This window comes from Phaethon lepturus, unplaced genomic scaffold, assembly GCF_000687285.1.
Source record: "Phaethon lepturus isolate BGI_N335 unplaced genomic scaffold, ASM68728v1 scaffold13663, whole genome shotgun sequence".
In the NCBI taxonomy this organism is placed as follows: domain Eukaryota; kingdom Metazoa; phylum Chordata; class Aves; order Phaethontiformes; family Phaethontidae; genus Phaethon; species Phaethon lepturus.
The window spans coordinates 3969-19010 of NW_010528474.1; the positions used below are offsets into that span (position 1 = coordinate 3969).

Genomic DNA, 15042 nt, shown 5'->3' on the forward strand with positions numbered 1-15042 from the left:
TCTGTCTATCAGACATCAGTTAAGTGTCCTGCCACAAAGTTTACTAGAAATGGAGGAAACTTCAAGAAGTATTCAAGCAATGGTGAGGAGCAGATCCATCTTGAAAAATGCAACCATCAGACAGTAAACTGAGTTGTGGAAGGCATGGAGAGACCTGAAGACTGATTTGCTACCAACCGAGTTGCTAAGAGAAGATACAGTGCAGGCAACAGTAATGGTACCCGGAGTGCTAGCCCAAGGCTCTGGTGTTGGGTATTGGAAGATTTTCTTAGGATGATTCTGAGTAAAGATTCTCCCACACAAGACAATCCTCAGAGAGGTGAACTTTGTGTGTTTGCCAGGCTGTCAGATGCAGCTCCAGCTTGGGAATTGTTCTTTCACTGACTCTAGCTTCTGTGCGTGTAAGTAAGAAGCAACAGCAGCAACAGATACGGTTCTTTGTTACTTGTGTTTGGGTATAGCTTTCAGGATTGAAGTGGCACTTTTCCGCTTTGTACTAGGCTGCCATTTTCCCTAACAGGCTTTCTTTCTTTACTTTCTTTTCTTGCTCCTAGGGTTAGTTTCTGAAATGTAAGGTTGCATCCAGCTTTTTGAAAGTCCCTAGCTTAAACAAAAAAACAAAAAAACCTGCCAGAAATAGCAGTGCTGCTACAGCAAGAATCCAAAGGAGAGGAGGGAAATGCTACCAGTCTGAAACTTGAAGGAAAGAAAGAAATCTATTTCTTCTGGCTTGCTGGAATTCTGTGTTACTTACCAGCTAGTGGACTGATGTTTTTTCTCCCTGTCTTCACAGTGACCTTGGCTTTGATTATTCCTTGTGCTTTCATAACTAATACTATACCAACAATCTACCACTTCAGTTCAAACAACAGTACTTAATGCACTGCCTGAAATCCTAGTTTTCTGCAGATGTAAAGGTGCCTAATTTTAGGGTGAAGGGCAATTATATCAAATTTTAACTACAGCAGCTCAAAGGTGTGAGAAACAAATGCATGTATTTGTTCAATTCTGTGTTATCATTGCACAGTGAGAGTTGCATAGTCTGCCAATTTATCCTGTTTCAGTTATAGGAAATGAGATGCTTCCCTTTGACTTTGAGCGAGAGTGGCCCATCCCTGGGAACATCCCAGCTCAGGCTGGACGGGGCTCTGAGCAACCTGCTCGAGTTGAAGATGTCCCTGCTCACTGCAGGGGGGTTGGACTAGATGACCTTTAAAGGTCCCTTCCAACCCAAACTATCCTGTGATCCTATGATTCTATGAATAGGGTCCTGAATTTGAAACCGCGAATCAGTTTTTAAAGATTCTGTAAGGCTTTTGTTTGAGTGAACATATGTATGTTGAAAAGGCTGCTGTGTTCTCACACAGCAATGAAATTAGGCAGAATGTGGACCACATAAAAAGCTTATATTTTATTAATGGGTCTTTTAGTGCCAATGTGGCTTATTTTTGCAGCAAGCAAATCACTCTAACTTGAATTTTCATGTTTCATGACCAGAGAAAGGGAATGCCTCTGTTGTTCCAAAATGGGCATTTGATAGGGATTGTTTGGCTTACAGAAAACACAGCCTACCAGGAATGCAAAAATCCACATTTTGTCTTCTTCAACCACGGGTGCTTGCTTTTGTACATGGCACAAGGAGACAGAAACTGCAATGATGATTTTTTGTTGTGGTGCTTTTTCCACTAAAGCACCATTAACTCTATACAAATTCATAATTCAACTCCAATGACTGAACATTGTATTTCCTGTCTGACTCAATTAGTTATTTATCCTTTCTAAATCCTGCTGGCCCCTGAGTAGAAATGTAATGACACTGAGCATACCTGGCGGAGGAGAATCATCTGCCACTGCCAGGCAGTACTGCAACATGAAATAGTCCCAGCAGAGAGAAGATAACTACTAACTGTACTCCTCCACTCAAGAAATTCTGGTGTAATACCAGTTGTGTCATGGTTTAGAAAAAGCTGAGAAAAAGAGAGGCATTTTCTTTTTCTTCACAATTTTTTTTTATTTTTATCTGCATTCTCTCTTTCTTGTGAAGTTTGCCTTGCAAATAGTGGGTATAAATTAATCTCTCTTGTTCAAGTGCATTCCAGGGGAACGGGCCCCACCCATCTTTTAATTCTGCACCAAAAATCCTGCACTGACACATGCTGGGGATTTGCAGTGCTGAGCCTCTTGAGAATAAAGATAGCAGATATCACCTCACCCTCAAAACAAAGATAAGGTGAAGGGAACATGGGTGGGTTGGAAAATAGTTACGGAAGGAAGTTTAGAAGGACATGAAGAGTGAGGGACATGTTTAAAGGGAAGCTCCCTTATATCCCATTTATCAGTTTCTGAGATCATCTTACAGCAATGGTGCTAATATTGCCTATTAAAAACATCCAAGAAAATGATAGGTAAGGATTATATTGACAGCATCATCAGATGCTAACCAGAAGGTTAAATGAGCTCTGCAGGAGAACGAGCGCACTTGTGCCTCGGAGAACACGGGGTTTAAGAGCGCTGCCATGCCCAGAGCCACCATGCACAGCTCTGCAGAGTGGGTAGTTTACACCAGTGAATGACGGCAATTTTGACAGTCAGGCTACCACTGATGAGTGTCAGGCTCTTATTGCCTGACAGGAAAGCAAACCCCAGGCACAACAGCATTGCTCTCCAGACTCTGAGGAACATCACCCGTTTAGCACCAGCATCCTGAGCTCTTTCCAACATTGTTATCAGCCTACAACTGTCATTGCTGCGTGTAAGCAGAGGGGACCAAGCCGGCCACTGTTTTGCCACTCCATATAGAATACTGTGGTTTTTATTTGCACTTTCTCATTTTAACCTCATTCAGGTTCCCAGATATTCATGTTTTTGCTTGCTTCCTTTATGAAACAGATAAAGTTCAGCACTAGCTGGCCATGGGCAGCCTTGTCAAGACCCCAGAAGCTTCCCTCTTATGTCTGGTTACGCTTCAAAGATGTGGGCTTTTTTCCCTCTGAAGTGCTTTCCTAAATCAACTGCTTGGATTCTGTATGTGGTCTGTGTGTCATCTGTGCTAATAAACAGGAGATCTTTGGACACCTCTCAAAGTGTTTACAGAGCACTGCAGTACAATTTACAACGACCACAAACAACTAATTAGATCTATTATCAAAAACAAAAAAAAAAGCATTTGTTTACTAAATCCAGTTTTGCAGATTTTCTAACATGCTGAGTTTTGTATTACTTCTGACCTAACAGCACTACAGTTAGTACATTACTGTGCTCTTCCTTGCTAGAAGTCAGGGCCAAATCACAGGCTAATCTGGAGCTCCCAAACTTTGACTCCAAGTGGAAAGGATGACTACGAAAACGCTGAGGAGGTGGAGTGAAAATTGTATCACAGTATCCTTTTCACTTTGTTTATATATATTTTCAGTTATAGCACTATCTCCATTCAGGTAAAATTCCCAATGGAGACTGATGGGATTTATAGAAAATAAATTAACCTAGAATTACAGGGTATAATGCTCATAATCCGTCTCCTGGCGTGGATTTGAGCCAGGAAATTAAGGGTAAGCTTTTGACCAGATGTCTACTCTTCTCCCGGTAGATTCTTACCATAAGCCTCCAGTGTAGACAGAGAAAAGTATCAAGATGCTGCTGTACCAGATCCATCACTATTTCATCAGTATAGTGGATAATACACAGTTTATATGGCTCCCAATACTCCAAAGGAGGAAAAGGAGTTTATGACAACAAAGAAGAGAGGATGTAATTTGGAAAATAAAAGGAAGAGAAATACTGAGAAAGGAATGGATGCTATTTTGTCAGGACACAGAGCAGGGTGAATGAAGGAAACACAAACCTAGGACAAATCTTACCCTCTGAAAGAATAAGCAAAGAGTTTGGGGTTTTTTAAATTTTTTGTATCTTTATTTAATTTCAAAGGCTCCATTACTGATTCTCTTTTCAGGACTTCATAAGCTGCCTGAAAAGATATGCATTTTGGTTTCATACTACAGGAATAAACCACCACATAAAATCTCTTACTGCCAATGGAGATTTTTTTCTCTCATCTTGTTTCCCAAGTCATCTTTGAGATGGTTACCAATAAATAACAGACAGTAACTGGCTAAACAGTCTGCTACCTATTTTTCCTTTCATCAGTTCCTGAAAAATCTGCACGAACTACATATGACAGTGCCAGCAGAAGAAAATACCACTTGTTTCACTGAGACAGATGCATACTTGCTAAATATAGATTTTACAGAACTGTTGGTTTCTAAGTTCATATAACTCATTCCCACTGCTTCTCAGCGGTTCTTTCTCATCCCCTATGTCATTGTCTTTTATCTGTGCAAAATAGGCAGGAGAAGCTTTGCACTCATAGTGCCTGTCAAGAGATTTCAGGTAGATCAACATATGAAGAGCATAGGCAAGAACCAGCAGCAGAATCAGCGACATAACCAATCCCATAAGTATTGCTGGAGAGAAAAAGGATGCACAGTCTTTTGCATAGGCAAAATGTCCTTCTTGAATGTTAAAACCTTGAATCTACAAAGAGAACAAAAGGACTCATATTAAATAAAGTATTTGCTGTCTTGGTTACACACTACGTCATGAATTTGCTCCTGATGCTGGTAAGAATTTTTAATTTAGTATCTGCTTATAGCAAAATTGTATCCATCAGTGCTAGCTGGAGTTAATGCTCAGAGTTTATCCAGGTCAGTCCTGTAGAAACCGCTAGTTATTCTAATCCCCTTCACTCTGCTGCCCAAAGGATTTGCAGTTGTGTTTTAAACAAAATCTTCTGCGATTGCTCCTGATAGCCCAGTAATATTTAATTGCAAACGTGGTACCTGTCAAGTTAACGGTGCATTTCCAGCATCATTTGTTGAGAATCTCCAGAGTCTCTGTTTCAAACTGCATAAACTTCACCACAACACGCAAGGAAATATATTGCCTATGCTAATATTAGATTTTTCTCACCAGATCCAAGTGTACGGTATATGGCAGCAAATCAGCTAAACTACATGAAGTTACATTCAACTATGGCCAATACCAGTAAGTCTTACTTGTGGCTTCAGTTCCAACATGAAGTTTACGACACTGGTATTATTCAGGGAATTAACTGTCTGGTCTACTAAATCAGTCTATGGGCATTGATCACATGGTGAGAAAAGGGGGGTCAGCTTTCCCCCTCAATCCCCTTTTTCATGTATTCATGCCTGATGACTTAGGTATCTAAAAGTAAGACATCCAAGTCCAGTTATCTTAGGCTCCCTTATTGTCAAATTCAGAAAAATAGGCACTTTCAAAAGATTAACCTCATCCTAAAATAAGGACTTAAGATGAGTCAGAGGAATTATCCACCAGCTTTAAAGGCAGCTTGGGGTGACTATAATCAGGGCACAAGGTTAAAACTAGGCATCAAAAGTTAAGTAAGTGAGATGAATCCCATACTTGATGACTGATGCTGTTATTGATGCCAGGTTTTACAGCCCAGCTCAGAGAGATGTAACACTGCAAGTTAAATTTACTCCCAACACTAAAGAGAAACCCAAGCAAGAGACTACAGAAAAATCTATATAGCCTTTCATTTCCTTTGACAGGAAGATAAGTATAATACTTTTAAGTCTTCACTTCTACTTCAAGTTCCATGGAGATCCTGTAAACTGTACATGGAAGGTCATTACACTTTCTTGGCAGTGAAGCACAAAATTTCCCACCAGTCTACCTATGGGATCCATTTGGCTTAATCCCATGACATTACCTGGAAATCAATAAAAGTGACTTCCCAAAGCTTTGAAAGATCATTTGCAGAGCTGGGTATGAGGAGTGCATCATATCTCTGCAAGCTGCTCACATGTTCACAGTGGTAGGAGTAACTTGCTGGAGCATATATTCTGGTTGCATTAAACGTCGCTTGTATGGAGTGGTTGTAAAGAAGTTGCAGTCTCTGTAAACTGAACCAGTTCTGAACAGACAGCTGGTAATAGCTGGTTGTTAATAAGAACCTGAAAATATTGTATGGGAAAAAAGATGAATAAGCAAGGAAGTTTAACTAAGAGCTGGAACTATTAAATTCACATGTTGAACAATCTCAGAAAGCACACTGTGTTACCAGAGTTTCATCCATTTATATCAGTGTGAGCTTTAGCTCCTATTGAGTCTGGAAAATGATTTGAGTTTCTTCATTGCGGCAGCTGAAGGAGTTTGCTGCTCTCCTACACAGTGAGAGGAAAGGTGAGGGATTTGTCCTACATGACTGAGAAAAATCTATATGCAACACTGGTATTTTACTTACATGCAAGATACAGAAAATTATCAAGAAATGTTGTTTTCTTTGATCGCCAAGAAGCAAACATAAAGTAGGTTACAGTCTGATGCCTGAGCAGCCCACACTATCAGTTCTTGTGGCAAAATTCCCAGACAAAAATGTAGCCAATTAGCAAGGTTTAGCAAAAATCTCAGATGTGGGAACATTCTATTCAAAAAAGATGACCTGAACTTTCTTCGTGAACAGAAAAGTCAACACAGAAGAAATGCCTTAATAAAACAAGGCAGGCAAATGACAGACCTATTAAATGAAGGTGTCTTGGTTATACAGTCAACAGTTCTATCACATTATTTTTGCTTACACAAATTCTCCTAAAACAAATTGCACAAGCAACTGCATAACAATGGATATTACATGTGATTATATAATATTTTCTTTATCATATAAACTTACCTAATAATAAGTCCCTTTAGATTGCCAATGTCACCAAACTTCAGAGAAAGCCTAGGTCAAAAAGCAAGTAACGTCAGGCTAAATAAAAACTTCAGAAATCTTAAGAGCAAGAAGCAGCACAAAAGATTAAGTGTAGTTATACATGGAGTATACATTATGCACACTCTAACATCCTTCCACCGTCTCTGGAATTAATGCACTGTAGCACTGCATGATTAAGTGGTATACATTTTTTTGGCTTAATAGTAACATTTTGCCTCTTAAAACCTGCATAATAAGATACTCACTGTTGATGTAACATTTTCAGACTAAGCTAGAGAAAAAACATAAAGAAACCATGAGGATTTGAAAGACTTCAAAATCTAAAGCTGCAGAAAAAAAGAAAAACAGCTAGCCCTATGACTTCATACGAGATCTAGATGACTTCTTGTACCTTGACTAATATTGGTCCAATAAGCCAGAACACTGAATCTAGACTATCCTGCACTTTATTATAAAGGGAAATCATAGACAGTTGAGGATTAGACACAGGCAAATACAGCTTTGAACTCAGTGGCCTGATCCAGAAGTCGGTGCATAAAAAAAGCCCCACAGGTTGGATTATTGTATTTGTATATAAAATACATATATGTTGTGCCAAACATTTTTTCCTCGCTCCAGCTACTTTGCACTAATCAGACAGCGTAAAGTAGCTTGAAAGCTGACCTAAAGCCACAACAGAGTATTGTCTTAACAGGGATGGCTGGAGAAGGGAGAAGTTTAAGGGACTTTTCTGGGGTAAGAAAAACTGGGCAATGCATCCTGTGAGCATTCAGCCATCAATTTAGGCATAATTTAGGTCATTCAAGCCAGTTTCTCCCTTCTCTTCTACAGTCAAATGCAGGTTGACCAAAAAATCTAACACAAGACTTGTATTTGGCAATTACACTGAGTCTAATCCTGATTCATCTTCTTATTTGTAGAGCACAATTTCTACATAGAGATACCATGATCAGTACTTAGATGCTGTCCGTGGCAATGGGTGATTCGTTACTTGAAACATACAGTTTCTAATTACTTGATACGTGGAATCTAGCAGAGATGCTACAGATCTGTTCATGCAATCTGTCAAATGTCCTGACAAATCCATCCTAGTGAGAGTCAGAACAAGACAGGGCTTTCTTCGTTAGGATTCTGGAGCACATTCAAAAGGCAGGAGTCAGTGGGACTAGTATTTCTCAGTGTATCCCAAATAACAAGGTATAGGACATGCAAGAAAGCAAAACCATTGGGAACGGGTAGCACTTTCCTCTCTCTCTCCACAGAAAAGGCTCAGTAGTCACAGTGTGTCTCCACCCCAGCAAAAAAATGCCAGCCTCAACTTCAAACTAAGCATCAAGGTCCTGAGTGCCTTTAGCAGCTGTGTCCCTAGTTTGAGGCTACTCAGAAAACTACGGGAGAAACCAAGAGAAAGATCAGAAGACGTGGCAGATGAGATGGGTCTGGACCCACAGATTTTGAGATCAAACCTCAGATATGGTGAAAAACTAATAAAAGGTATGTCAAGGGTATGCTGTAGAGTTGTTCTGCTTCCTGACTCTTCCTGCATCTTGTTTAATGAATTCTGTGTTCTATAAATTCCCAAATATCTTCCAACATATTGCATAAAGCAGAATATACAGCCCTGTGGTGGGTTGTCCTACACAGCCACTCACTCACTCCCCGCCTCACTCCACAGCAGGACAGAGGAGAGAATAAGAAGAGCAAAAGAGAAAGAACTCATGGGTCAAGACAGAGTTTAATAAGTGAAGGAAAGAGGGGGAAAAAAACACCAAACTTTTGCACGGGCAATCACTGACCATCTCCCAGGAGCAGACCTATGCCCAGTAAACCTCTGAGCAATGGCCACCCGGGAAGACACAACCCCCACCCACTTATTCTTCCTCTATCCAGTTTTTATTGGTGAGCATGACATTGTATGTCAGGGAACATAAATTTGGCCAGCTCGGGTCAGCTGTGCAGGCATTGTCCACTCCCAGTCTCTTGCCAACCTCAACCTATTGACTGCAGGCACAGAGTGACAAACAGAGAAAGTCTGGATGCTGTGCAACCACAGCTCCGCAAGAGCAGAAACACTGCTGTGTGATGAACACTGTTTTAGCCACAAACCCAAAACACAAGAGAATTATCTTCCTCCCAGCCAGAGCCAGGACAAGTACTAATTTCTTAGAACTCTGTATTTACAGAAGGAAGCATCCACTATAGTAACCAACTACAAAGGTACCTGTGACAGACAGGCAGACAGAGTGGCCTGCCCAAATCTAACAGTCTCCAAACAGCAGCTCCAGCAGGAGTGTGCAGTCTACCACTGCACTGTCTGATTTTTCAAGCCTTATGAACAACTATAAAACTATACTTTGTGTTTTGAAACTCTTACTTTTGTATATTTTCTATTAGGTTACAATCATTACTAATAAGATTAAGATACTGTCTGAATGGCAGACCAGAACAGAAGAAAGAATGTTTGTTAAGTTATTACTTCTTATTTTTAAAATAGTAATGTTCCATTCTCTACCTCTGCCTTTCAAAACACAGTGCTGGATTAGTTCACATGCTGATGATGCAAAACTCAGACTGCTTTGTTGAATACTGTGATACCATGGGCAGAAAATCTGGCGTTCTTTTCAACTATGCTTTTAGTTTTCTTGTAGCCTCACTAAAATTTCTGTGCACCTTGGATTATCCTTCACAAATGTATAACCAGAAAGAGAGAACACTTACTTTCTGAGGAGATGTCTTTAGGTGTACAGGTGAAATGTTGTACAGGAGCTATATGAAATTGCTGGTTTTGGTCATGTTATTTCTATTCTCATGTCATTAAAGATTTAAACTCCATTTATGGGGTAGACACAATGCTCATGTTCGCATATGCCCAGTTCAGTATCCATCTTCTAATTTTTAGACTGTTGCCTACCAGAGTGGAATCAATGACCTGGTATTAGACATGAAGCCAGCCAGCATACTACATGGAGGGAGAGAAGTGGTCAGGTACACTACAAAGGAAATCAAAAAACCTCCATGCCTTTCTAGTATGGCCATGGGATTGGAGGATTTTGGATCCAGTTAGGTTAATACATAGCTCTCACTCAGGTTTATCAGGAGCAAAGTATTGTGCTCTTCACGCTGAAGAAATTCATGACAGACTGTGATGCAGAGCTCAGGTTTTTGGAGACTCTTCAGGTCACATGCAAATCTGTAGTGAATCCAGTCTTCGGCTTCAGTAATTCATGAATCACATCCTGAGAATTGAGGCTACTTAACTCTGTTTCTAAACACATATCTGCATCTTCTACCAATGGTTTACATTACTGTTGACACACACTCTGTGAAGAGAGAAGTACTCATGCACAGACAGCCCCTAAGCCCCCATATTCAGCACAGGATCCATTTATTCAATCTCCCAAGCAGCTAACTAAACAGTTGGAGACTAAAGAGATCAACAGCTTCAGCCACAGGCACTAAGAGCAAAACTGGCTGGCCCCAAGGATTGACTACACCACTGCAAGAGATGAAGACAGATATGTACATATGCGGCCCATGAAAGACCGGTGTGAAAGTATATAACCCATGCTACCCTGCTGCCTGCAACGTCAGGACATTATAGGAAAGAACGTGCCCCTGGGGCTCTATACCACATAATAAAAGGTCAGTTTCCTTGAGTATGTATTTACTAGACTTGTTATCTGGTACTAGTTCCACTGGCAGAGTAGAATGCCACCTTACATTGCATTGTCTTCACTGCAGTTTGAATCTCCAACATCCACTGTTGCATGGACACCAAATGTCATCTCCGTCAAATCCAGCTGTGTGTGGTTTTCAAACTTAATTATGATCCTCTTGGCCCAGAAGAGAATGCAGGGAGTGCCATTCACTGTGACGTTGAGAGGGCTGGAGTGGCTGTGGGTGAACGGCCTCCAGGATGCTCTTTCCCACTGTCCTTTCCTGCTCAAGTTGTAGCTGACAACCTGATTGTCCACATAAAACATCAGTATCAGAAGATGTGTATTTCAGGAGTTACTCTCCATCCTATCAGAATAAATGAGGCCACCACTTGAAGAGTATCTGTGAAGCCAGTTTTCAGCTACAGCAGTACTGAACTGAAGAAGAAGAAAAATCTGGCTAATCCCTTCCCACCATTGGAATGGCACCATACAGATCTCTAGCTCCAGCACAATTGGCAAGAGAGCCAACAGAAGTTATATTTTTTCTACTAGGGTAGTACCTCTGGGGTGAACCACATTCCTAGCATGTTCCCATCTCACTGTAGAGCTGCCCAATACATAAAATTGAAGCAAAGCTGGAATAACAATGTGGTCTCCCCAGCAGAAGACTCTCTAGGACATCTGTAAAAATTACTGCAACACACTAAAGAGGACTCAGCTTAGGCCAAGGACATAGCCTACCATGCTGAAAGCACACCAGGCAGCTGTCCAGGTGAACAAAATGTCCAAGCTTACATCTACCTGCAGACAGTTTGGCTCCCAACGGCTTGAAAGTCAGGAAAATACCTTTGCAAAATCAGGAAAACACCTTTACAAAATCAGTCATTCACAAGATTAAAACCTGGGGACTACAGCTTCCATGTCATCAGCAGACATTAGAAAAATGCTATCCCTTCTAACCTATATTTCATAGCAAAAGGAGGACAATTTGGCTGTCATTGAGACATACAATGTAATTTGAGACAGTGAATTAGGGCCCAGAAAGGACTTCAAAATTTAACTGTCATTTCTGTATCTCAACCTAAAATTCCCAGACACTAACTCTTTTCCATCTACACATATGTACGATCTGAATATGATAACATATACAATGTCTGCATGGCTGTTTTGCATGTCATATGATTAAGCAAGTTCAAATCATGTGAAAACAAGAGAGGTATGCTGAGTCCCAGTCACAAACAGCATCCTACCAGGCTCCAGAAGGGATGTGGTTAAGCCCCAAAGCTTTGTCTTGGATTAAAGACAGATTTTCTTTTCTGTTCAGATTAGCAAATCATGTCTGCCATCTCAGACCCTGAAAGACTCCTTTTGATATTTGACCTTACAGATGGCACAAGACTGCTTCAGGATTAACATTAGTAAATACTCACAGCAACAAGCTGAAGCAAGGTAAGATCATGGTCAGAAAATGTGATGCAACAGCCAGCAAGAAACATTGACTATGATTGTCATTTGTATAAATGATAAGGCTGTCTTCTCATAAGTACAGATGAGAGAGATTTAATTAACAGATTATTTACATTAGATTGCAACATTTGCAGCGTTTTTGATAAGGAAGCCTTTTATGCTCAGTTTTTCACTGGACTCAGGAAAAACTCCAACTAAATTTAAACAATCAGCAGTTTTGCTTCAGCTGTTCTTTCAGTACCAAGTGACACAAGCAAAATACTGACCACAGCAGTCAAATGGCATTGTACAGAATATGGATGATAGGATCTGGTTCTTTCAGTAAGACCCTGTGCTCAAACCCACTGCCAGCCAGCACCAGGAACAGCAACTGAAGTCTCACCTCACTTCTCAGAAAAGCAGAAGGTATCTTGTACAGCACATGGTGAATCGGTACCACATCACAATGATTTAGACAGTCCTGTTGGCTATTTCTTGAAACCATGTATTATATAATTCAATAATGCAAATTAAAAAATCTCAATATGCTATGAAAAAACTTCACAGATCCAGTTCCTTCAAACATTACCTGTGTAATTGCTACTTGATTGACATTAAATTTTGGCTTCACACTACCATCATAATGTCGACCTGCAGAAGAAAGTGTGTTATTAGCCTACAAAGAAAACATCCAAACATTTATAAAAGCATAATCTTGCAAATTCTAATGTAAACAATAATTATCCCTGCACAAAATGTGTATTTCAGAATACCTGAATTGGTTTGGAAAATATTTGGCCTGGTACAAACACTGCCTTCAATACATCCATTTTCTAGTTTACCTTACTCGTACAACAAGGTTCCTCTTTTCATTGAACATCTCGCCACCCTTACCGGGAAGAACTCCAGTGCCCAAAAATGACAGGATTCAGCCTATACATGTATTTATACATCCCAAACACACTTAACAAAAACTTACTTTCTTTGTACATCAAACTCTTTTGTCAAAGGATGTGTGTTGAATTGCCTGGCAAAAGTGTGTACCTACAGGTGGGACTTTCTTTCCCTGCACTGGCCAGAGATGGGAAGCTGTGACAAATAACCTGACAGCCTGACTGCTTGCCAGGAGAGTGAAGTTTCACAGATGACAGATCATTTCATGGACACTCACAGCTCCATCCTTCAAACATTTAACCCTGTTTTCATTTGGTTTAAAAAAAAAAGAAGAGTGAATACTTCTTTCTTCCACATTTTCACTGTATCTCAGAGTCAGTCAGTAAATGACAATTTTAACCAGGCAAATCCTTTAAAGGGTGTTTGTTAAAGAGGGATATGCTTTAAAAAACATTTGAGATAAGAGTCAGTAATGCAAATAGAAGCAACATCTGGGAATTAAGATCTTTTAGAGCTGGTATCCAGGCATTCAGACCACCAAAAAAAAAGAACCTTACCATTTCTCTGCAGAGAATCTTGATCTGAAAGTGCACGTGAACTAGAAGAGAAGAGAAGAGAAGAGAAGAGAAGAGAAGAGAAGAGAAGAGAAGAGAAGAGAAGAGAAGAGAAGAGAAGAGAAGAGAAGAGAAGAGAAGAATATTTACTGTACAGCATCTGGATTTAACATCTGCAGCAAGTTTCCTGGGGAGAGCTCCTATTCCTGCTTCATTCAATAAAACATTCAAAACTCAGACACTCAGCTGGTTAATGTCACAGGAACAGGGCAAATTAATCCCAAAGCCACTGTACCCAGGATAAAAATGTCTCATTTTCAGAGATCCCTCAGGTGGATCAGACCCACCAGGTATTCCCATATCCACACCATATTGACTAAAGTCTTCATTACCCCTCTTGTCTCTCTCCATGGGACATCAGTTTTGGGTTAGAGGCTGAAGCCGTTCCAGCCCCCAATCAGGGGAACACAAGGATAGCGCTGCACCATCCTCAGCTCCCAGTGAGGATCAGAAGCAACATGTTGAGCTCCTACAGGACAAATGGACTGGGCTAGTATGCCTTAAGCCCAGATGTACAGCCATCTAAAGAAAGGTCCTGAATGGTTCCAAGCAATCCCATATCCCATGAAAGTAAGCTGCAAGGTAGGGTGCAGTGAAGCACATCACAAGTGACAACTACCAGGCTTGTGAAATTTTCAGCCTTTGATATTCTTCTTTGGTACAATTTAGGAATAAGTTTTCAACTGGTGTATGATCAGCTTTCCTGAACTAGAGAATCAAGCCCAGTAGATTCATGTACATCACCAAAAGACCTACAAGATCAAAGCCCAGGAAAGCAGACTCTCCCTGAGGACCAGAGTCCACTCCTTGAGTCACAGGAACACCTTCCTGCCCCCTCCACACCACAGCAGCTTCCTTGGGATCTGCAGCCCCTTACAGTGGATTGATGTACTGATCTGATGACACATGTCCACTTCTCAAGTCTGCCGTCACCGTTCCCTAGCAGGTGAAGACATGGGCACTCCCACACTCACAGCTGAGTATCGTCCCACAGAGACTCTGAACACCCTGCCCTACTTCTACCTGCACAGTGCCTTCCAGGCCATAAGCGATGGTGAGGCCAGACCTGCCCCACAGCTACTTCACATGGAAATGCACTTCTGTTTCTTTTTCTTGTCTTGTTTCTTACCACCTTTCCAACCCATCACAAAAGCAAAATACTTGAAAATATATAAACAAAGACCAGCAGATCAGGACTAGGAATAAAAGCACTTTTCAGTATTGTATGTGTAAATGGTACCATAAGGTATTTTAAGTGCAGAGTCAAGCCTCGGCCTCGCTGGAGGGTTCAGCTGTTCACCCTGAACAGCTGGGTGAACCCACTCCCTGATGGACTCCCTGGGTAGCAGGTTCTGTGTTACCCACTAGCACGTACTGCAGGAGTGATCCCAACCTAATTTCTGTCACAGCATCCTTAATGCCAAATAAATATTAGTTCGAACAACTAACGCCACCAGAGGAGAAAGGTGGGATGGTTTAGAGCCTGCCCTGCTTGCTGCCATGTCCTTGTGGCTCTGGCAGTCCAGGAGTTTGATCATACTGAACCTGGCTTGCCTGAAACCCATGGCAATGTTACCAGCTTCAGCAAAGCCCAGATTTCACATGCAATGTCTTGTTTACACTCAAGGTTCAGGAGGGCATCAGGCTCTTTCTTCTGATCAGTGTCTCTCCAGCAGGA

General features: G+C 41.0%; 1 protein-coding gene across 1 annotated transcript; it reads right to left on the bottom strand.

The window, feature by feature from the left end:
• Nucleotides 1-4081: 4081 nt before the first annotated feature.
• ATP6AP1L (ATPase, H+ transporting, lysosomal accessory protein 1-like) lies at nucleotides 4082-12736 on the bottom strand. Its single transcript, XM_010283689.1, has 6 exons — nucleotides 12704-12736; nucleotides 12446-12532; nucleotides 10472-10713; nucleotides 6710-6760; nucleotides 5750-5993; nucleotides 4082-4530 (listed from the first exon to the last, which is right to left on the bottom strand). Exons 1-6 carry the CDS (start codon nucleotides 12734-12736, stop codon nucleotides 4228-4230), a joined length of 960 nt encoding a protein of 319 aa, XP_010281991.1. The 3' UTR covers nucleotides 4082-4227.
• Between the last annotated feature and the right edge of the window lie 2306 nt (nucleotides 12737-15042).

Coding starts and splice junctions, on each gene's coding strand:
- ATP6AP1L (XM_010283689.1), bottom strand. CDS start 12,736: ATGTTCAATGAAAAGAGGAACCTTGTTGTACGA. Junction 10,714..12,445: donor ATCAAGTAGCAATTACACAG/GTAATGTTTGAA, acceptor GTGGACAATCAG/GTTGTCAGCTACAACTTGAG. Junction 6,761..10,471: donor TGCAGTGAAGACAATGCAAT/GTAAGGTGGCAT, acceptor TTTTTGACCTAG/GCTTTCTCTGAAGTTTGGTG.